This window comes from Corythoichthys intestinalis, chromosome 14, assembly GCF_030265065.1.
Source record: "Corythoichthys intestinalis isolate RoL2023-P3 chromosome 14, ASM3026506v1, whole genome shotgun sequence".
In the NCBI taxonomy this organism is placed as follows: domain Eukaryota; kingdom Metazoa; phylum Chordata; class Actinopteri; order Syngnathiformes; family Syngnathidae; genus Corythoichthys; species Corythoichthys intestinalis.
In genome coordinates, this window is record NC_080408.1 from 24,954,815 (window position 1) to 24,976,855 (window position 22,041).

Genomic DNA, 22,041 nt, shown 5'->3' on the forward strand with positions numbered 1-22,041 from the left:
GCTGGATCGTATGGTACGCAAGAAGTGCCCATCAAGCCAAGCCAGATTACCTCAACAAATTAACAGCTAGAACGCCAAAGGTCCGCAATGCTGTAATTGCTGCAAATGGAGCATTCTTTGACAAAAGCAAAGTTTGAAGGATAACATTATTTTGTCAAGTAAAAATCATATTTCTAACCTTCTCAATGTCTCACTTATACTTTGCAACTCATTTGATAAATAAAAGTGTGACTTTTCATGAAAACACAAAAATTGTCTGGGTGACCCCAAACTTTTGAACGGTAGTTACTTACCTATATTCCACTAAGATTTCAAATGAATTATAATACGCTTATTTGCTATATAGCCTACAGCTCTAAAAAAGTTATGAAAACATGAAGCGCATGTTTGTGTTCAAATTTTCTCTAAAGAAGGGAAACCCATGCTATTGGTTGTTGTTAAAAACGTAATTTGCGTACACTCCTTTAGATAGTTAGAGCCCAGAAGTAAATAAATATTTAGGTGAAAACACTGAAAAAAACAATGGGTAACTTTTTCCAGTAAAAAAAAACATGTCTCAAAGATAAGGATGCTGCCTAATGTTTTCCATATTAACAACTTGAATTGTGCTAAAAGGGATTTGCACACAATTTCATTGCTGGTCACAACAGTTTGACAATCACAAAAATTACAGAGATGGATGTCCCTAAGGAACGATAAATACAATAATAAAATGACTCGATCGGCGAATAGCACAGCAGGTAATGAGAAAAGTGATAAGAGGTATGGTAAATGGACCATTTAATAGTGTGCTTGCGCTTTGGTGTTCTCCATCGAGACGGAAAAAGTGCTGGCACAAGTGCGCGTGCATACACACGCACACACACCCCGGCGCACACTCACAAATAACAAGGTGCAAACAAGCAGGACAGAGGTGTTTGTCTCTTCCTGGATATCCCCTGATGGCTTTTCATTTGTGATTTCTCTGGAAGTCCATTACTATTGCAGAAGGGTATCGTGGTCCTGCACTACAATCAATACTCTTCCATTAAGGTGATGAACGGTCTGTTTCCCCAACCTTCTAGAGTCAAGACAAATTCTCAGGACCCACTGGTCCATATCCTTCAATGTGGATATGACAGCATATTGAGCTAGAAGGTTGCATGCAAGCTGAAGAGAGAGGCACAGATCTTATAAGAATGGTAAAATCTGAACATGGGCCTGGAGTGACTGGACAAAAAAAGAAGGCATGGAATCAAAATCAGGTTTGGAGTCTGTGTCAGAGACATGACGAAGAAATGAGCGCCCAATGTTTCCCGCTGGAGCCATAATTGGTCAGATCGTACTGTTACGAGTTATAAGTGAGGAAAGCAGGGAAGCAAGTCAGACATCTGGTGCAAAGTATTAAGTATTTATTCAACCTAGGCTTGTTCTCCTTTACAAACTATCATAAGCAAATCAAAAGCACGAACACAGCATAGGCAAACATGACACAACATGGATAACTATCTGACAAGGACTACACAAAAGCTTATATAGAGTGTAACGAGACAATGAGGATCAGGAAGATGACATGAGAGGCAGCCGACTGGATGACACACAAGGAGCAGCCTCCAACCGATGAAATCAATAGGCAATCACAGGAAAAGACACATTAAGGGGTTACATGATGATGCTCTGACAAAAACAACAGAACACGACCCATTTCATGTTTGCATTTATATGGTTCCATCTTGGTTCCACCTCTGTTCGAAAGATGTCGTAATTCCGTGTGAAGACGATGTAGTATTCATGCCAGGCCCTAGGGAACAGTGCAGTTTTACAAGGCAACAGCCAATGATGCATTTCCTTGACAACAACCTCCTCAGACTGGAAAACAACATACCCGCTCACTCGAGGCAATGGCGTCCACGCGTTTTTTTTCTTATGCTTCAAAATGCTCAAAAATGTGAACATATATTCTAATAACAGTGAATTAAAGCCAACGTTCCACAATTCTTGCTGTTTTGAATGTTTAGACTGCGCATGCCCAAAGAGATGCGTGCAAGTGCTGACGCCATCAGAGCGAGAGCATTCCATTCTGAAATTCTACATCCACAAATGTAAGTTCAGCAAGCTGTTACCATCTTTTTCTCACTTCTACAATGAAACGGTATGCTAAATAAATCTGTTAAAAAAAAAATCAAAGAATAGGAAAGCGGAAAAAATGATATTTGTGAAAAGTGACTTTTTTGTGAATAGTTGCTTATAGTATTATTCATTCTTTTTTTCTTCTCTGATGTGCAATGTTTGGTATGTTTATACCCCCTGGCATATTTGTGTTTGTATTCTTTTGTTTTTTGGTTTGCATTATTGATTATTTTCTGTCAGTTTTTGTGTTTGTATTGTTGTTTATTCTGTTGTGTTGTTGTTGTTAATAAAAAAAGAGAGCATTCCATTCATATGGTTGCGGGGCAAGCCCCGCAATCGAATCGTTCCACTTTGGAGGCCATAATCAAAAGTTTACATCTTCGCCTTCCGTTTTCGCCCTCACCGTCTAAATGCAAGGCCATTCCCTAACACAATTGTTGCATCTTGGTGTCGCAGCGTCACCATGTAAACGGCCCTTAAGCATACACGGGGCTAACCTTTCAGGGTCGAACTTCGGAAATGCGATTATTTTGTCAAATATCCAACATATAAATTATTTTTTCATGCTTTATTTGTTGGACAATGTTTAATTACTTTAATTGTGACCCTATTTTGGCATTTTATGAAATTACTTCACATTTGGTCTTTAAGACACAAACACGCAACGACACAAAACAATAAACTAAAACAAACCCTATAGGTTTAGGTTCTATCTTGAGAACAGAATGCACTTTGTTCAAATTGGTATCTGTGTCTCAGAAGACCGAATGGCTGTGACGTGGATCCCATCTCTACATGCTTCCATTGGGTCAGTTAATATGCACCAAAAATGTGTCTCAGCATACTGTAACTATGCAGATGACACTCAGATCCACTGTCATTCACAGTCGGTGAACATTGGATCATCGATTCACTTTGTCAATGTGTTAAACAGATTAGTGTATGGATGCAAAACAACTTCCTCCAGTTGAATTCAGACAAAATGTAAATTGTTGTTGTACAGCCAGAAGAAACAAAGACAGTGTGTTGTCAGTCACTTTGAGGCAATGTCTTTGAAACTTAGAAATCTAGGAGTAAACATGGACTCAGACCTAAAATGTAACAGTCACAAAAAGTAAAAAACATCCACTGAAAAAACATTGGTAAAATCAGAGGTATAGTGTCCAAAGCAGATTTGAAGAGATTAATCCATGTGTTTGTCTCCAGTGGGTTAGACTATTGTAATGGCCTGCTCACCGAGCTCTTTGAACAAGCTGAAAAACAGCTGCAGTACATTCAGAATCCTGCTGCTCGAGTCTTGACTAAAACTAAAAATTATGACCATATTAGTCCTGTACTTAAATCTCTACATTGGCTTCCTGTCATTCAGAGCATAGATTTCAAGACAGAACTGCTTGTATACAAGTCTTTTCTTGCTCTAGCACCTAAATACATCTCTGACATGCTAGAGCCATTCAAGCCCTCTCAAATTTTGAAAGTGTCAATAGGAAGAGCGAACACTTAGGACTAAGTGTAGGGAGGCTGCCTTTCAATTTCATGCAGTGAAATTCTGGAGCAGTCCGTTTTATGACATCAGGCGAGCTCCAATTCTTGACAGTTTTTAAATCTGGGCAAAAGATAACTGTTTAGTTGGGCATATGACAGCTGAGGGTGTTTTTCTGTTTGCACGTTTATTTGTTTTATTTTATTTATTTATTGTGTATGGATTGTACTTATTTATTATTACAGTGATATGAAAAAGTATCTGAACCTTTTGGAATTTCTCACATTTCTGCATAAAATCACCATCAAATGTGATCTGATCCTTGTCAAAATCACACAGATAAAAAAACTGTTTGCTTTAACTAAAACCACCCAAATATATAGGTTTTCATATTTTAATGAGGGTAGTATGCAAAAAATGATAGAAGGGTGAAAATAAGTAAGTGAACCATCACATTTAATACCCCCCCCCCCCCCCCCCCCCCCCCCCCCTTTGGCAGCAATAACTTCAACCAGACGTTTCCTGTAGCTGCAGATCAGTCTGGCACATCGATCAAGACTAATCTTGGCCCATTCTTCTCTACAAAATTGCTGTAATTCAGTCAGATTCCTGAGATGTCTGGCATGAATCGCTGTCTTTCGGTCATGCCACAGCATCTCAATGGGGTTCAAGTCTGGACTTTGACTTGGCCACTCCAGAATGTGTATTTTGTTCTTCTGAAACCATTCTGAAGTTGATTTACTTTTGTGTTTTTTAACATTGTCCTGTTGCAGCATCCATCCTCTTTTTAGCTCGAACTGTCTGACAGATGGCCTCAGGTCTTCCTGCAAAACATCCTGTGAAAATTTGCAAAAATTAAACGAGCAACAATGTTTTTTTTTTTTTTAGACAGCAGTGGCTTCCTCCGTGCAGTCCTCCCATGTGCACAGAGATATTGGACTGTGCCAATGGTTTCTGTAAGTCTTTAGCAGACACACTAGGGTTCTTTTTTACCTCTCTGAGTATTCCGTGCTGAACTCTTGGCGTCTTTGGTGGACGCCCACTCCATGGGAGAGAAGCAACAGTGCCAAACTCTCTACATTTGTAGAAAACTTTTTTGACTGCCGATTGATGAACATCCAGACTTTAAGAGATGGTTTTGTATCCATCTTTGATCGCAGGTCTTCAGACAGCTCTTTTGACTGAGTCATGATGCACATCTGACAATGCTTCTCATCAAGACAATTCTTACCAGGTGAGGGTTTTATAGTGGACTGGGCAGCTTTACACCACTACTGACTTAAATTGTTTGGTAAATTGGTTTCAATTGCTCTTGAAATCTCCTTAGGCAGACGGTTCAAGAACTTATTTTCCCCCCTTCTGTCATTGTTTGCATGCTATCCTCATTAAAATATGAAAACCTATAAATGTTAAAGCAGACACTGTTTATACATCAGTGTGATTTTGACAAAGATCAGAACACATTTGATGGTGATTTTAAGCAGAAATGTGAGAAATTCCAAATGGTTCAGATACTTTTTCATACCACTGTAAATATCCTGTGATTTTAGTACGACTGTAAAAAAATCTTTGATTGCTTTGTGCACAAATTTTGCTTAACAATTAAACTTGTATGGCAAAATTGCACAAACTTTCTCTGTACAAATAATTAAAAGCCCGTCTTGTTTATGGTGGTTTCTTCAGCAAGAAAGAAAGAATGTTTTTGACGGAACAAATCTTCTAAATCAATATTTGATTTGTAAAGCAATAAAACGTGCCTTAGGGTTTTTGTGGTAAAGCCTTACTCCGTCTGCTATATTGCTGTCAGACAGCCTCATAGTGGGTAATATAAAGTACTGACAGTGAGAAATGTTATTGTGTTATATTATTGTCATATATCATGTTGTTGTTGCACCCACATACATTTTTTATATTAAAATTAGTGCTGTCAAATTTATCGCGTTAACGGGCAGGAATTAATTTTTGTAATTAATTACATTAAAATATTTGACGCATTTAACGCATGCACGCAATGACCCTCTAATGTATTGCCTCAAACTGACTACAATGGCGCCGTTTTTGCACATTGAGAGCTAAAAGGCAGTGATGTGCGAATGGACACAGGCGTTCATTGAACCGCGCCTTTTATTGGCATAAGCTTTGGCAAGTCTTTCACAACAAACATAACTATTGTGGCAAGCGACGTGGAGAAAAATGACAGGGGATGATCTTTTTCTTAACATGCTTTATTGAACACAACGCAGAACATATACCATTTGCAGCCACCACTGATAGTCATGGTTGCCCAACTTCCCATCACGCATTTGGGCAGAAAAGTTAAGTCGCTACAGTATTATTTAGTGAAAGCACAACAAAAATAATATTCCTATCCCTCAAAAAAATAATGTTCACAAAAAGAAAAGCGCTCAATGCAAAGAGAACTGGCATTCTCAATCAAAATAGCTACACAAAATACACATAAAACTTACTCAGACTTTGCCTTGGCTAGATCTCTAATTAATTTAAAACTCGCCAGTGACACCTTGTGGTGTATTTCAATCACTCTTACGTAGTTAAAGACACTGTGGAAGAAAGGCAGGAAGCCCGTGTGACGTCCCGCTCGGCGACGTCAACAGTGGCGAGCTATTAGTTTATTTTTTGATTGAAAATTTAACAAATTTTATTACAACGAAAACATTAAGAGGGGTTTTCATATAAAATTACTGTAACTTGTACTTGTTAGGTCCTCTTCCCCTTCTTTCTGAGACCTGTCCACCTCCGGCAGGTGTGCATGTTTTTATTGATTGCAGGTTGGACGACAGACGGGTGGAGCGGCCACAGGTGCTGGCAATGCCAATCAGCCATCCATAAAAGCCAGTGGACGCTGCCACCTCGTCGCCCGATCAACTTGTCTGCTTCACACGTCAGTTGTATCTCGCCTTGTATTTGCTATCTTTTGATCTCCGGCTTACGACTACATTGCTTTCGTCCCAGGTCCTGCCTTCTGCGCGCCCCTCATCGGATTACACGCCTGCCTCTCTTCCGAGCCTCCTCATCCCACGTCAGCTCCCCAACTTCGCTCCCAGCAATCTACACCCGAGACAGCCTTGTGATCTTCAATAAACGATTGCTCATTTTTACCACTGTGTGTCCACTCTGGGATCCCCTGTTGCTCTCGCACCTTAACAGTACTCACATTTATCTTTTAAGAACTACAAGTCTTTCTATCCGTGGATCCCTTTAACAGAAAGAATGTTAATAATGTTAATGCCATCTTGTGGATTTATTGTTATAATAAACAAATACAGTACTTATGTACAGTATGTTAAATTTATATGTCTGTCTTGTGTCTTTCCATTCCAACAATAATTTACCGAAAAATATGGCATATTTTAGAGATGGTTTGAACTGCGATTAATTACGATTAATTAATTTTTAAGCTGTTATTAACTCAATTAAAAATTTTAATCGTTTGACAGCCCTAATTAAAATGTTATTTATGAGTGCATATGGCCATGTAAAATTAGGTGATTTTGAGACTGTATGGTATACAATACAATCTACTAAAAAGACTTAAGTGTTGTGGAAAATGTAGACGTGTTTTATTTTATGATTTTTTTTTTCTGGTTGAAGATTTTGAAGCTATTTCTCTGAGGAGGAGATTTCAAACATCACAGAAAGGAGCACAGGCATTTTGTGAACAAGCCTGAAGACTGCATCAGAACAGCAATGAATGAATATATATGTATGCTTACTGTATACATAATTACAGTATATGTGAATAAATGGGAATATATCTATAAATGGCTATTAAAATGTAGATGTGGATCTTGCCTGGAAAGTCGATACGTTTTGTGCATATAAACCCCCCCATCTTGCCCTGAATTTGCATTTCCAGGGATTAAGCAAATTGACAACAACATAGACAATTTTGTAACAAATTGAACATTTTTTTCAGATCCAAGTAGAACTATTTTTCTTTGAATGACAGAGAGCTATTCAGAACAAGATGGTATGGAATGTATGTCACCATTCCGAAATCAAATAGAAATTTACAATTTAGTTTGTCCAAATCATTCGTACAGGTGTGCATGTAAAGTAATTGAAGCCACAAACCGCATTGATCATTTGGTGTATAGCGAATAAAACTGTTCAGGAAGTGATCAATTTTTCCACCATTTGGAGTTTTCAGTAGACTGCTCTAACAAAAGCTTTGTAAGATTCAACAAAGTCATTCCTTCATCTGCTCTATAAGAGTGGATATTTTCTTCAGGAGGAGGAATCAGTGCACTATCAACATTGTGTATTGTGTAGATGGTGCACTTCTGACCTAATCCCGAGATTTTGTGAGTCAGTGGGCTGGATACTTTGTAGACCTACTCATTTCCGCCAGCATGCCTTGTGTTGGCTATAATGGTCAAGTGCCTCTTATGCACTGCAGTACAGTGGTACTGCATTGTGTGTGTGTGCTTATGTGTATTCGTGCACGCACGTGTGTGTAAAAAGGACATTTTTTTGGACTGTATTCGCATTTACAGACAGAAAGCAATTTCTGCAGCCTCAAGATCGTTATAGCATTTAGTTTAAAAGGTGACTACTTCTGGGAAACCATGTCCTGTTTCTATGTAACATAAAAGAATACAAGCAAAGTCCACAGTAAAATATCACTCTACATAGGTTGTGTCCTGTAATAAAGTATCCAACAAAGCGGTTGCATATGACTCAGCAATTTGACACTTTTATTAATAAGGTTGGTGAAAGTAGTTGTTATTGTTATTCAGATGGCTAGACGCTGGCCAAGATGAATTAGTGCTCTGTGCAATCTTTTATCCTGATGTCAGACAATCATAAATCAACCTATTTGTTGGCTGTGTAACAGGTAAAGTACTAACAAGCAAAACAGGTTTTGTTGTATAAGAGTGAGGAAAAAAAAAAAAGAGAATCTTTTGGAATTCCTTGATTTTCTGCATTAATTCATCATAAAAAGTCTTTGATTAAAATAGCAAGAATGCAGAAAAAGAGTCTGCTTAATACAGCACAAAAAATGTTTTCATATTTTGATTGAAAATACCATGTAAAAAATGCATTGAACAGGAAGCTAAGTAAACTCTTGCATTTAATTTTTGGTCAAATGTCCTTTGGCAGCAATAATGTCAACCAAACATTTCTTAAGAAGAAAAGAGGAAGATGGATGAATTTTGAATAATTCCACTTCACAAAATTGTTCTACTTCAGCAAGATTCTCACTCATGTGCCATTGCAGGAATCATCACAGCAATGGCGTACCACACGCATGCTATTTTTAAACCATGACGTCGCATCGTAAAGCGGAAGTGAAGTAGAAGTGGGACATTACAGACCCGCCCTCACGTAAAAGCAATTTAATTCTGCTACTTTTCTCCAGTAATCTTTCAAAAAATAACATGCTGATCAGGCATTGCTTTTTTGGAACTTGTAGAAAAGACTCTAGACAATAAGGATGTTTTCTTCATACATTTCCCGAAAGCAAAAACTCGGAGGAAAAACTGTGACGAATGATTCAACTTGAGCGGACGTTTTAACGCCAGCTAGGTGAAGCCAGGGTGAAGTCATTCATATTTCATATGCAGTAAACATTTTGTTGGGTTGGGATGCTCCTTAAGAGGGCAAAGAGGTAAGCTATTTTGATATTTTTAACTTTTTTTTTAGCGTGACGTTGTGCCGTGGTTGTGCCGTGCTGCTTCTGTCTGACAGTGAATGGCCTGAAAAGAATGAAAATGGTATTTGACTGCCAGTTACCTTTTCTGTTGTAAAAAAAAAAAAAAAAAAAACTTTAGTAAGGGGGAAGTGTTCGTTGGCTGTCACTGAGTAGCATTTGGGACTGCTACACAAAACTAACTAAATTACCCCCAAGAACGGCCAGGGACGTAGGACAACCAGAGGATATAATATATAAGAAAGACAGGGCTGGTGGTAAAGGATAGCTTGTCGAAACAGGAGAATGTCATTGTCAGTCGCGTCGATAAAAAAGCTAAGGCTATGCTTAGGTCGGCTCGTTTTTTTCGTCTTTTTCAGCCTTCGCCACTCAAGCCATCTCTTTAACTGAACATTTTTCTGTTCTTCCACATCTTTGCCAGTGTATTTAGCACCAGGGACATCATTTTCAGAGAGAATTGGTAGGTTTAACTCTGCAAACATCTCCTTCATACACGATTTCCATTCATTTCCTATTAAGGACAAACGGTGGCATGTCCCCCCTTAGCTGCAGTAGCTAATGTCATGAATATTAATGAGCGGAAGTGACGTTTTGCTTGCGGTACGCCATTGACTTTGACTGGGCTGCTCCAGAATACTTATCTTCTTCCTGTAAAGCTATTCCTTTGTCAATTTTGAAGTTTTGAATTATTTTGCTGTCATATTTTTGTTAAAAATATCTTGATGTACTTTTTCTGCATTGACGATCGCAAGCTGTCTAGGCCCTGAAGTATCAAAGCAGACCCATACTATTATCCTCTTTCCACTATGCTTCTTGGTTGGAAGAAGGTTTTGATGTTGGTATGCTGTGCTATTTTCACCGTACACATGGTTTGTGTGTTCCTCTTTAACTATTCAACATTGGATTGAGCCGCAGAATATTTTCAGTAGTGCTGTGGAACATCCAATTAGTCTTCAGCAAACAATGTTTAATTAAGGGGCTTTGGTCTTAACAAGACATGGGAAATCTACCCATGCATTCATTTTTAGTCGATTGGACTGTTGTAATGGTATATTTACAGGTCTTAATTAGAAAAAAAAAAAAGAAACAGTCAACTAATACAGAATGCTGCTGACAGAGTCCTTAAAAATACAAGGAAACTGGACCACATTATAGCAGTTATGAAATCGTTACACTGATTTCCTGTGAGTCAAAGGATAGGCTATGAAATAGCACTGCTGGTCTACAAAACACTTAATTACCTTGGAACAAAATACATGCTTGATTTGTTTGACACCTATGAAACATGTAGACCCCTAAGGTCATCTGGAACCGGTCTGCTGTATGTGTGTGCCCCTCACCTCTGGAACAAGGTACTCGAAGGTCTGAAGTGCGCTCAAACTGTTCGCACCTTTAAACCAGGGCTAAAAACGCTAGGCACTCTAGGCTCGTTCCTTCCTCCCTTTCTTCTTTTTTTTTTTGTGGCGACTGCCAAGTAATCTTTGAAGGTTGGAGTTTTGTCATGGACCATTTTCTTCAACTTCCACCACAGCTTTTCATTTAGTTTGAGATCTGGACTGTTTGTTGTTCATGACATTGACCTTGTGTGGGAGTCTTCAAGGAATGACAAAACTGCCTTATCAAAAAGTGCAAGGCTCATGTCCCCCTTGTCTCCCTACATAGTTATTGCACCCATACTCAAGTCCAATTGTCTGCTGGTCATTGCTTGCCCCGCCCAGTAGCTTAACTTAATGGGAGAGAATAAAAGTAACAGTTGAGATAAATAAATACTGAAAGTAGTAAATACTTCATGACATGTCTATGTTTCTATAAGATATTGTTTTACACACTTGGTACTCTATAACAAAATCTTAATGTAAACAGAACTCCAAATTCTCTAAAGCTGATTTAATATTTTGAAACATAACATTTAAATTAGTTAATCAGAGAAAATTAATGCCTTATTAGTGGTCTAAGAGCAGCCATTGGCAGGGAAGGAAATGTGTTCATGCATGATAAGGGGGTCATACACACTACTGTACTTGAGGAGGCCAAATATACCTGTCGCGTTTCGCGCTTTTGTTCCAAGACAAACCTTAGTATCAGTTTGATGTATAACAAACCGCATCCACGTGGCTATCATTCTGGCTGGATTTTTAGAAACTGTTAGAAATATTTTTAATATGCTCTACTGCATGTCAGATGTTTATGCTAAACCAAACCACTTAAAAATACAGAAATAAGTAACTATTTCAAAGTATACGCTCCATTGACTGCAATTTTATGTTCTTCGAATGGCCCCGACCATACACGGAGATTAAGGGGGGGCTGGCCTCTTCTGAAGACAGTACACAAGAAAGCCCGCCCGTCTCATCAGATCATAGGACATGGTTCCAGTAATCCATGTGCTTTGTTGACATGTCTTCAGCAAACTGTTTGCGGTCTTTCTTGTGTACCGTCTTCAGAAGAGGCTTCCTCCTGGGGTGACAGCCATGCACACCAATTTGATGTAGAGTGCGGCGTATGGTCTGAGCACTAACAGTCTGACCCCCCCACCTCTTCAATCTCTGCGGCAATGCTGACAGCACTGCTGTAACGAGTCACATGACATTTTGGAGGGAAAATGACAAGCAGTACTCAATTTGGACATTTAGGGATGTACGTAGTTTCTAAGGAGTGTACTCACTTTTGTTGCCAGGGGTTTAGATATTAATGGCTATATTTTGAGTTATTTTGAGGGGAAAATAAATTAATTCTATTATATAAGCTGCACACAGACTACTTTTCATTGTGTCAAAGTGTCATTTCGTCAGTGTTGTCCCATGAAAAGATATACTTAAATATCTGCAGAAATGCGAGGGGTGTACTCACTTTTGTGATACACTGTATTAATTTAAAATTAAGACTTTGCCGGTAAAATGTTGTGTATAAAATTTGTAAAGCAACAAAACAAACAACAAAATTGAATGAAATGAGCATTTTTTTTTTTTTTAATACTGGGTTGAAGGAAAAAGGTACCGTCATCGCACACACAATAAAATTGTTTGCATTAGTCTAACACATACATATGGTACAGGCACCGTCTAACTGTTTGCATTACTCTAACACACGTAATATAATTTATCAGGAAATAGTATCATTTTCATATTTACGGTAGGACTACACTACTAATATAAAATAAATAGCACACCATAGTTTAATGAGAAGAAATAGAAGAGATACACAATGCCGTCTTATCACAAGATTGATGCACCAACTCTTGCAATCAGCTCTCCCAGCAAACTCCAAGGACAAAGCGCCTTGTCCTAAAACAAGAACAACCAGCCCGGACAGCAAAGTTGATAGCAGGCGTCCCAATCTGCGCACGAACCTAAGCCGCCCAAAACCGGCCACAGAGGGGAAGACCCAAAAGCAACGCCCAGACACACCTTCGGACACACCTTTGACACTGCCCGCTTTAGCAAAGACTTTAAAAAGACTGGACACTGAGATAACACAGATTTTTGCTGCTCGGAAACATGTAGCCTTGTTTTGGATCCAGAATTGTCCCTCCGTCGTCTGTTTTTGCCTTGTTTTTACCATTGTCGACGAATAAATTGTCAACCTGTTTTCGGTGAGTGTTCTTCAAGCTTTTGAAACATGGAGTCAGTACACAGGGTTAAAATAAGAGGACGCGCGGACTTCTGCCTTCCCGGTCGGCGCGCGCGGGGGCAGCGTCGGCTGAGCGGCACTTGTTTTGGCCGGTGCTGTCCCCGGGTGCGTCTGTGCCGGGGGGGCGAATTTCAAATTATTTTTTGAATAGATCATGTGACTAGCACCTTAGAGACGGTCATTTGCTTTGCTTACCCAAAACCAACTGAGGCCATGCAAGATGGATATAACGTAATTTTTTTCAAACCTAAGATTTCAAAAGCGATAACTACTGAGTCGGATCCAAGTATTGAAGATTTGGACCATGAAACGCCGGAGAGCACCACCAAAATGGTGAGCTGAGTTTGAGTTTGCCCCACTAAAGACGTTAATTGTACAACAGAGCCACCACCGGGCGCACCATATTCAATGGACAACGATCTTGGCCAAAAGCATAGCTGTCCTAAGTACCCTGATTTAGAATTTCCCTAAAAATGATGGGAAACAAACAAAAAAAAACAGATTTTCAACGTATTATTATAGATACTCGTGGCTGGAATATCCTTCAAAAAGGATGCGACGTCTACTTCTCCACTAAGTAAAACAGAAAAACGCTCGTGCTCACACACGCACGCACACACACACAGCTGGGATGCCTTCATGTACAAGCATGGGCTGCGCTACTATCCAAGTATATATCTTGAAAGTTAATTTTTTTGCTGACACTGCGTTTCAGGGTCATCAGCATGTTTTACCTCCCCTGCCACTCCGCCTATGGTCCCGACGCAAAATGTCCGACGCCCCTCCCAATTGGCTCACGGCATGCATTGGCTTTATAGGATGTGATATAAACGATTGTCATCCATTTACAGAATGTTGCATTGAAAACACAAATGCTGCAAAAGGAGAAGGAAACAACTGTATCAGTCTACTCCCTTTTTTTTTTTTTTTTTTTTTTGCAAAACCCAAACGGTTCTTTTAGAGTGGTTTTGCATTATTTTGTTTTCAGGTTTTCAGGGAGTTGAGTGTTTCATATAATATGCCGTGGCTGCATTGACGGTATTTGTATTCGATGTGGATCACACATGATAAACACACAGATTCTGATCTTTAAAATAGATTTTTATTTATCAATGTAATTTAACAGTTTTACAATATACAGCTGACAGGACTAAGACATTTCATTGTATTTTGGCCCTAAAGGTTGAAGAACAAGAAGAACAGATGTAGTTAGAGAGCGATATGAGAAAAGGTACCAGTAGAGCTGTGCTCTTTTTGCCTGTGCATTTCCTCTTGAATCCTACCATGTGATTTTATTTTACACATGGTAACAAAACACCAGTTCATAAAACACACTTGGACCTTTTCTTTCAGTAGGACCAGAGGATGTTTTTTTTCTCCATCATGGAAATGTGCTATTATAAACAAAACACAATTCTTCCTATTGCTTGTAAAAAAAAGAAATATTTAAAATTACAAGAGATGAACATTGTATTAGTGGTAAATTTAAAAGACAACGTTGCAAACAGGGCAGTATTTTTGTACAATATTAGCAACTTTCCGCACCTTAATGCGCTTTTTTCCCCCATATTAAAAGATAATAAATTCAACCATTTTATATATACCTCATGCAGAAAATACCACAGACTGCGAAATGAAAAATTGGTCCTGAAAGCTGTGGAATCTTTCCTCATCTATCAATTATTACTGTTATACTTGGTAGTAATATGATTATTATTATTTGGTGTTTGTTTTGCTCAGGTTTTAACATGTTGAAGGTTTGCAATTGTTGTGACAGTCAGTGGTCACTGTCAGTATTGAGCAATTACCAGTACTAGAAATAAATTACAAAAAATACTACTAATAAAGAGAAAACTAACAAAAGTTATGTTGCTGCAACCACTGTCCATACCCGAGCTCACACTGACTGTAAAAACTGACCATTCTTCTGTAATTCAAGTTTCAATCCAAAGCTTTTTGTTTGGCAATACTCATAGAATATCAACTGGCTATAATCATATTGTTTTCTGAGAATATACTTTTCAAAAATAAACAGTAGTAATAAAAAGTAGTGTCATGGAACACAGATAAACAATTACCAAAATCCGAAGATAAAATACTTTGTTTTCTTTATCATCTCTTAGTTCAAAATTGTTTTAAATGATGGGCTTTGATTGATTACAGAACAAGATTAGAGGTACATTAACACTACCACTATATCCGCTCTACATGTAGAATCAGCAGTAAAAGCTAATCCACTACATGCAGTACACAATACACATGACATCTTCTACATTAAACAACTACTGACAAATCCAAAAAGAAATAAACTCGCCCATCACAACAAAATATAAACAGACACGTTTATATAATTTTTACATTTCTGTACAAAGGTCAGAAGAGTGTGAGCCAGCAGTGAGGTGTATATAGAGCAAAATAGGACAAGCTGATATGTTTACGTCTAACAAAAAAAAAAAAAAGCCTAAATAATTGACCAGACTGGAAAAATAAAATATGTAATGAGAAGAAGTACTACATTTCCACAAAAAAATGTTTCACAGAGCACTTGATTTTGAAGAATCAACTGGGAGTAATTAAATAAAGGCATCTCTCTTAATATTAGTAGGAATAGTGTGGCTTTCATTTTTTTTGCCTGTTTACAAAACCAAGCAAGAAACAGAAGTGTGCTTGTTTGATCTCAGGCCACATTGGGACCGTTATTGTGCTTTCATTGCTATGCGTGTCAACATAGACCATCTTGTGGTTAAAAGGAGTAACTGCACTGTTGAATTCATTATCTTGCAAGCACACAAGTACTAGTGTATACAGATTCTGGAAGAAAATAATGCAGATTCTGAAAGAAAATAATTTTCATTAGCAAATGAAAGAGATTGCCCGATGGGGTCAAATAAATGTGATAAAATGTTGAGGCATACATTACCATTGCTAATTTAAAAGTATTGACTTGGGACTAAAATTGATACCGTTCAACGCACATGAAAAAAGAACCAAAAAAACAATACAAACTATTGCACTAGTATGTGCTTTTAAGTTTTCCATTATCTTTCAAGCACACAAGAATACTGACATTGGAAGATTATGATTTTCATTAGCAAATGAATCATATGACCCCAATGGGTCAAATAAATGTGCTAATATGTTGAGGCATTCGTTTTTACTGCTACTTTATAAGTATTGACTGGGCACTCAAATTGGCATCATTTAAATGTAAATGAATAAACAATATAAGCTATTGCATTAAAATCTCTTTTTAGATAGCAATGCACTGTATACACTATTGTATATGAAACCGCACCTTCTTGCAAAACCATTATGGCTCTGAAATTGAACAAGGGCAATTCATTATCATATTTACAAATGAAAGTAGTTAAAATTACATCTCTGGACTTTAAGGTGTCCAAAGAAACACACTCAAGATGAAAATACAAAACAACCATGTGACACACACTTATTGAACTGCTGATTTTAGTTTTTTTTTTTTTTTTTTTTTTTTTTTAATTGTTACAGGACAAACCATACATTTACTTTTAAAACCAACTAATTCTCTCTGACAATGTCCCGAAATGAATCTGAATGAACAGGTCAGCATGAATATTTACCATTCTGATTCAATTTTTTCTTTTTGTACAAAATAAACAACTGTCTGAATGAATGACTACACTATGACAATAGTGAGATGATTAAATGATACTTCTAGTACAAAACTATATAACTACATTTCACATTTATGATAAAAATTTCAATTCGGTGCTGTTCTGGAAACAAGCTGCCATTTTTTTTTTTTTTTGCTTGAAAGATCACATCACAGCCTCAGAACATGATAAAGTCGCGCAGACCTGAACACTGAGCACACCACATGGGGTGGACAGCTACAACCACGCAACATAAGACAAGATATAACCCAATGATGCCTTCACTGGCAACCTCCTCCGCTCAGGATTCTCACCCATGCACATCACAAAATTGTATTTCACACAAAAAGGATTACTGGAAGACAAAAGAAAGAGATGTTACTTCTGAATACTTAATACTGTACACGGCAAATCCAAAATGTGGGCGTCTGTATACTGATATACGGAAGACTGAAACATATTTCTCAATTAATTACCAAATACACGGTCTCCCCAGGCAAAGAACAGTTTACTTGTGAACTGAGAAAACCAAGTTACATATCTTTTTTAAAATCAAAATTTAAAATGTACCTGTAGGTGGAAGTACTGTGTGCTATAATCTGTGCCTATGTGTAAGAAAGTGGGAAGTTTTCAAAGAAACAAAATAAAACCTTTCCGTCAATCACCAAACTGAAAGCTTCAGTTTGTTGTCAGTATTTAATTGTCATTAAAATGAGCTAAAAATAGAAAATCAACAAACTGGTCCACTCTGTGTGAGGTCACTGCATTGTAAAAGGTGTATAATGAATGCTCCAGTGTAAATTAGTGTTTTTTCATATCTAGCTGTATACTGTATACAGTAAATCTGAATCAGCAGGTCCATAAGAAGATGACCAGTGGGTGTCTATATGCTGTAGCAAGCCCAACACAACCAGCCTTACAATCCGCCATAGCTTCAACTGCATATGAACACAGCATACACAGGTACATTTTACAAACACATTTACGGAAAAGGAACTGAATTATTTAAATTATGTGCAACACATTAACAACACGCACACACACGCAAACATACAAACTTCTTTTTGACAGTGACCCAATTTATTCTTTCTTTCGTTCTTTGTGCCTTGTTTGTTTGTTTTTTTTCCTTAAAGATAACACACAGGTAGCTATCGGAGGATGGAATGGATAAAATAAGCCTTTACAATATGTAAAGGTCTCCAGCAAAAAGGGATGTTCCCCACAGAGGACTGTGGGAAAGTGTGGTGTGGATAGTGGAGAACGGAGGAAAGAGGAGAAAGGGGAGATGGCATCAGTTGTGGGTGACAGAGTGGGATGCCATCTATGCACTTGGATTTGGGTTGTTGTGTGTGTTGGTGGAGCCATTGCTTCCCTGGATGGTGAGGCTGATGTCACCCTTCCTCTCATTCTCCTCCTCCCTCAGCTCTTCTTTGAGCTCTTCCTTTTCCTTGAATGGACGAGCCTCTGCACTGTCTTCAGATGCTGTGGGGGCGTAACGGCCTGTGCGGTGCTCTCTTAGAGCCGGGCCCCACTTGGGATGCGCCTGACAGGCATGCTTCAACCGCTGAGCAAAAAAGGAAGACAGGAGATTTCACAGAAGGATACAAGAAGTAATCAAATAAAGTCACTTGGCAGGTTGCTGATTACAATCCTTACAATCATTCGCCAGTTCAAATGGTTTAAACGTCTATCATTTCAATTTGATCATATTAAAAATATCTGGAGATATAGAATTTAGGCACCATCCGTTTCAAGGCACCATCATTTTAGTCAAGGGCCATTTATGTGTTTGTTGTTGTCATTTTTTTTTTTTTTTATCATATTGAAGCAAGGTTCAAAATAATATCCGATTTTAACTCATCAATTTTCTGTACGTTAGTTTTTTTCACATTGTATCTGTCTACTGTGGGTTTCTTTCACTAACAACACTTGCACTTAAACTCTTGAATGTTTGTATTTCAAATCAGTGTGTGACAATACTATAGGTACATTGTCTATTAACATAGTGTATGGTATGGGACATCATAATATAGTTGTTATAGAGGTACATTCTTGTATAGATGTAATTTTCACTGCCTTTACACAACTTGTCAATGTACCATAATCAGGAGCACTGACCGTGTATGGAAATCCTATTTGGTGAGCTCTAGCAAGCTCAAAGTTGTAATCATAAGAAAAATGAAAACCATTTATTTTGTCCCTGGTTGGTCCACAGAAGCTAGCGAACAGACAAAATAAAAAAGTAGTTGGCAGATAGTGCCATTTTGGAACTTCTTAAACAAGAAATGTTTGCAGAGCTCCAGTGCACTCGTCTACTCCATTGGCTGCTCATCGCTCCAAAAGCAACCTATTTAAGAGTTTATTTCTCCAAAATATTTGGATCAGTAATTAAATATCATAATTATGGGTTACCTCTCTGAAGGTGGCTCCGGGGGACCTTGAGATCTTGTAGAGGGCATATATGGGAATGCAGATCACTGAGGACAGTGCCATTGAGAAGCCAATAGCCAGAGACCAACCAGGATACACATAGTCATTATAGGTGATAGGCTTGTACTGGATAACTGTGAAGATCAGGATGAACTTTGAGGACAAAAGAGAAGCAAGTGAATTAAATGAGTGAGTGAGTACAGCAGAAAATGTAACAAATACATTCTAACTGGCATAATTTATAGATAGAACTAACGAGCCGTTTACATGGAGACTCTCCGTGAAGACGAAAAATTTCATATTTGCATTTATATGGTTCCGTCTCCATTCGAACAATGTCGCAATTCCGCATGAAAACGTTGTCGTATTCATGCCAGGCCCTAGGGGGCTGTGCAGATTTACAAGGTGACAGCAAATGATGCACTTTGACTCCTCAGCCCTGGAGACAACATGCCCGCCCACTCCAAGAAATGGCATTTTCTTTTGTTCAAAAAGCACAAAAATGGAAACATTCAACTTCACACTCCCTCACTATCCAACGTCGACGTTGTTGCTTGCTGACCGTGCTGCCTCCTTTGTTAACTGTCTCCAGGTTTTTCTGTCCTCTGCCTTTCTAAAGGCTTCCTGTATTGTGCTGTTACTCCATTTCTTGATGTTGTCCATGTATGCCGTTCTTGGTCTTCCCTTTTTACGTCGACCCTCCACCTTTCCTTGAATTCTGTCTCTCGCCATGCTGCACTTTCTGTTCCTACTTATATGTCCAAAGTAAGACATTTTCTTTTCAATTATTGCTGGTAGAAGTTGTCGCTTGATGTTCAGTTCCTTGAGAATGCTTAAATTCGTTCGTTCTTTCCATCTGATTCTGAGTAATCTTCAGTAACACCACATTTCTGCTGCATGTATTTTCTTTTCCTCTGTCTGTTTGATGGTCCATCCTTCTGCTCCGTATGTTATCACTGTAAAAATGAGGCTCCTCAGTATCTTGAATTTCAGGGCATTGCTTAATGTTCTGTCTTTCCAAATGTTGTTTAGTCCGATCATTTTCCTTTTTGCTATTCCAATTCGTCTATTGATGTCTTTCGTGCAGTCTGCTGTGTTACTTTTAATTGAACCCAAGTATTTAAAGTCAACAACCGTCTCTAGTTCTCCGTTGACTGTCAGCCGTTGGGTCTGTTGTTGTCCAATGTGCATGTGTTTTGTTATCTTAGCATTTAGCTGCAGGTGTTTGTCTTGTCCATTTTTGTTTAGAGTGTCAATAATGTCTGTTACATATTGGTGGTTTGTTGCAAATAGTGCAGTGATCAGCGTATCTCAAGTTCGATATTTGTCTTACTCCAATTTTAATGCCTTTCTTCTCCAATTCAGCGTCTTTCACTATTTGCTCTGTGTATAGAGAGAAAAGATGTGGTGATAGAATGCAGCCTTGTCTCACCCCTTTCCCATTTTTGAATAGTTTTGTATGGCTGTTGTTGCATCTGATGACCGCCTCCTGGTCTACGTACAAGTTTCTGATTAATTGTATCAGGTGTTGTGGGAATCCCATGTAATTCGTAGTTTCAAAAAGTTCTGGATGGTTAACACTGTCTCACATTCAACCTATTTAAATTAAAAAATATTATTAAAAACAGAAAATTAAAGCCGACGTTCCGCCATATTTGCGGTTTTTAATGTTTAGTAGCACCGCTGCGCACGCCCAATATGACGTGTACGAGTGCTGACGTTATCGGTGCGGTCCTGCGCCGCGGGAGCTTTTGTTATGCATGCGGAGCAAGCCCTGAAGCCCCCGCAATCAAATTCTTCCACTTTGAAGGCAGGATTCCGAGGTTTGCGTCTTTGCCTTCCTTCTTCGCCGACACCATACAAACGCAAGGCTACTCCGCAACACAGTCATTGCATCTTCATGTCGCAGAGTCGCCATGTAAACTGCCCCTAAGATAGAACTCAGAAAGTTTTGTTTAATGTGTGCTTCTCACATACACAACAAATACAATGGGTTTGTTTAATGGGTGCTTCTCACATACACAACAAATACAATGTGGAATTCCGCATGGATCTTCATTAGGTCCGTTGCTCTTCTCTATTTTTACAAACGACCTCCCACTTGTTTGTTAAAGTGCCAGTATGTGTATGTTTGCTGATGATTCAACAGTTTATAAATCTGGAAAAACAGTGGAGGAAATCACCTCAGCCCTCAACAAGGAGCTGCAGTTGGTGTTAATTCTCTAGATCTCTAATAACCTAATGGTTCTTTACATATCAAAAACTAAGACCATTGTTTTTGGGACTAAACATTCACTAAGATCCAAATCTCATTTGAACCTTGTATTGAACAATGTGGTTGCAGAACAGGTACAAGAAACAAAGCTTCTATGGGTAAGTCTAGACTGCAATTTATCATGAGTATAACATGAGGTGCATGGAGTGCTGCTGGGTGTACAAAGTACACTTCTGGTGCTCTTCGGTGTGGGGATAAAAAAAAGCGACAATTCAAAAAACCGAGGCACTCAATAAGTACAAAAATAAAAAGCCTTTATGACATCATGGCTTTGTTCGGATTTAAATATGCCGACATGTTTCGGCCGTGTAGGCCTTCATTAAGACAATCAAAGTGACTGCTTCAAACCACCTCTTAATACTAATGGACAATTGCAAGTTCAGCATGGCCAGGTGGAATCTCTTCACCTGATTGGGGTCAGAGGGCAGGTCAATTAGGCGCAGCAGAGAGAAAACACCCTAGTAGCAGACCATCACAAGCAGGAGAGAAAAAAAACAATAGTACATACTACCAAGGACCTTCAAAGATGAAAAGTTATTTTTTTTTGGTGTTTCAATTTGAAATATTCTCAAAGGGTATAGGCAGAAAAACAATAATTCATTGATTTGAGCTAGCTTTTAAAGATAGAAGATCGAACATGTATCTCTCAAGACTACCTTCTCAAAGACCTCTTCCAACTTTTTAAATGACCTTAACTTACATACAGTGCCCTCCATAATTATTGGCACCCCTGGTTAAGATGCGTTTTTTAGCTTCTAATATATTTTTTTAATTCAAATAATATGGGACCTTAAAAAAAAAGAGAAAA

The 22,041-nt window shown here is 38.4% G+C and overlaps 1 protein-coding gene across 4 annotated transcripts in view; it reads right to left on the reverse strand.

The window, feature by feature from the left end:
• Positions 1-13,976: 13,976 nt before the first annotated feature.
• slc6a9 (solute carrier family 6 member 9) overlaps positions 13,977-22,041 on the reverse strand; it is a 106,962-nt gene continuing 98,897 nt past the window's right edge. For all 4 annotated transcript variants that reach the window (XM_057856759.1, XM_057856758.1, XM_057856757.1 and 1 more), the window contains exons 13-14: positions 18,941-19,111; positions 13,977-18,092 (exon numbers count right to left, since the gene is read on the reverse strand). In XM_057856759.1, the coding sequence (XP_057712742.1) occupies positions 17,850-18,092; positions 18,941-19,111 (414 nt within the window). In that variant the 3' untranslated portion in view covers positions 13,977-17,849. The remainder of the gene's footprint in view (positions 18,093-18,940; positions 19,112-22,041) is intronic.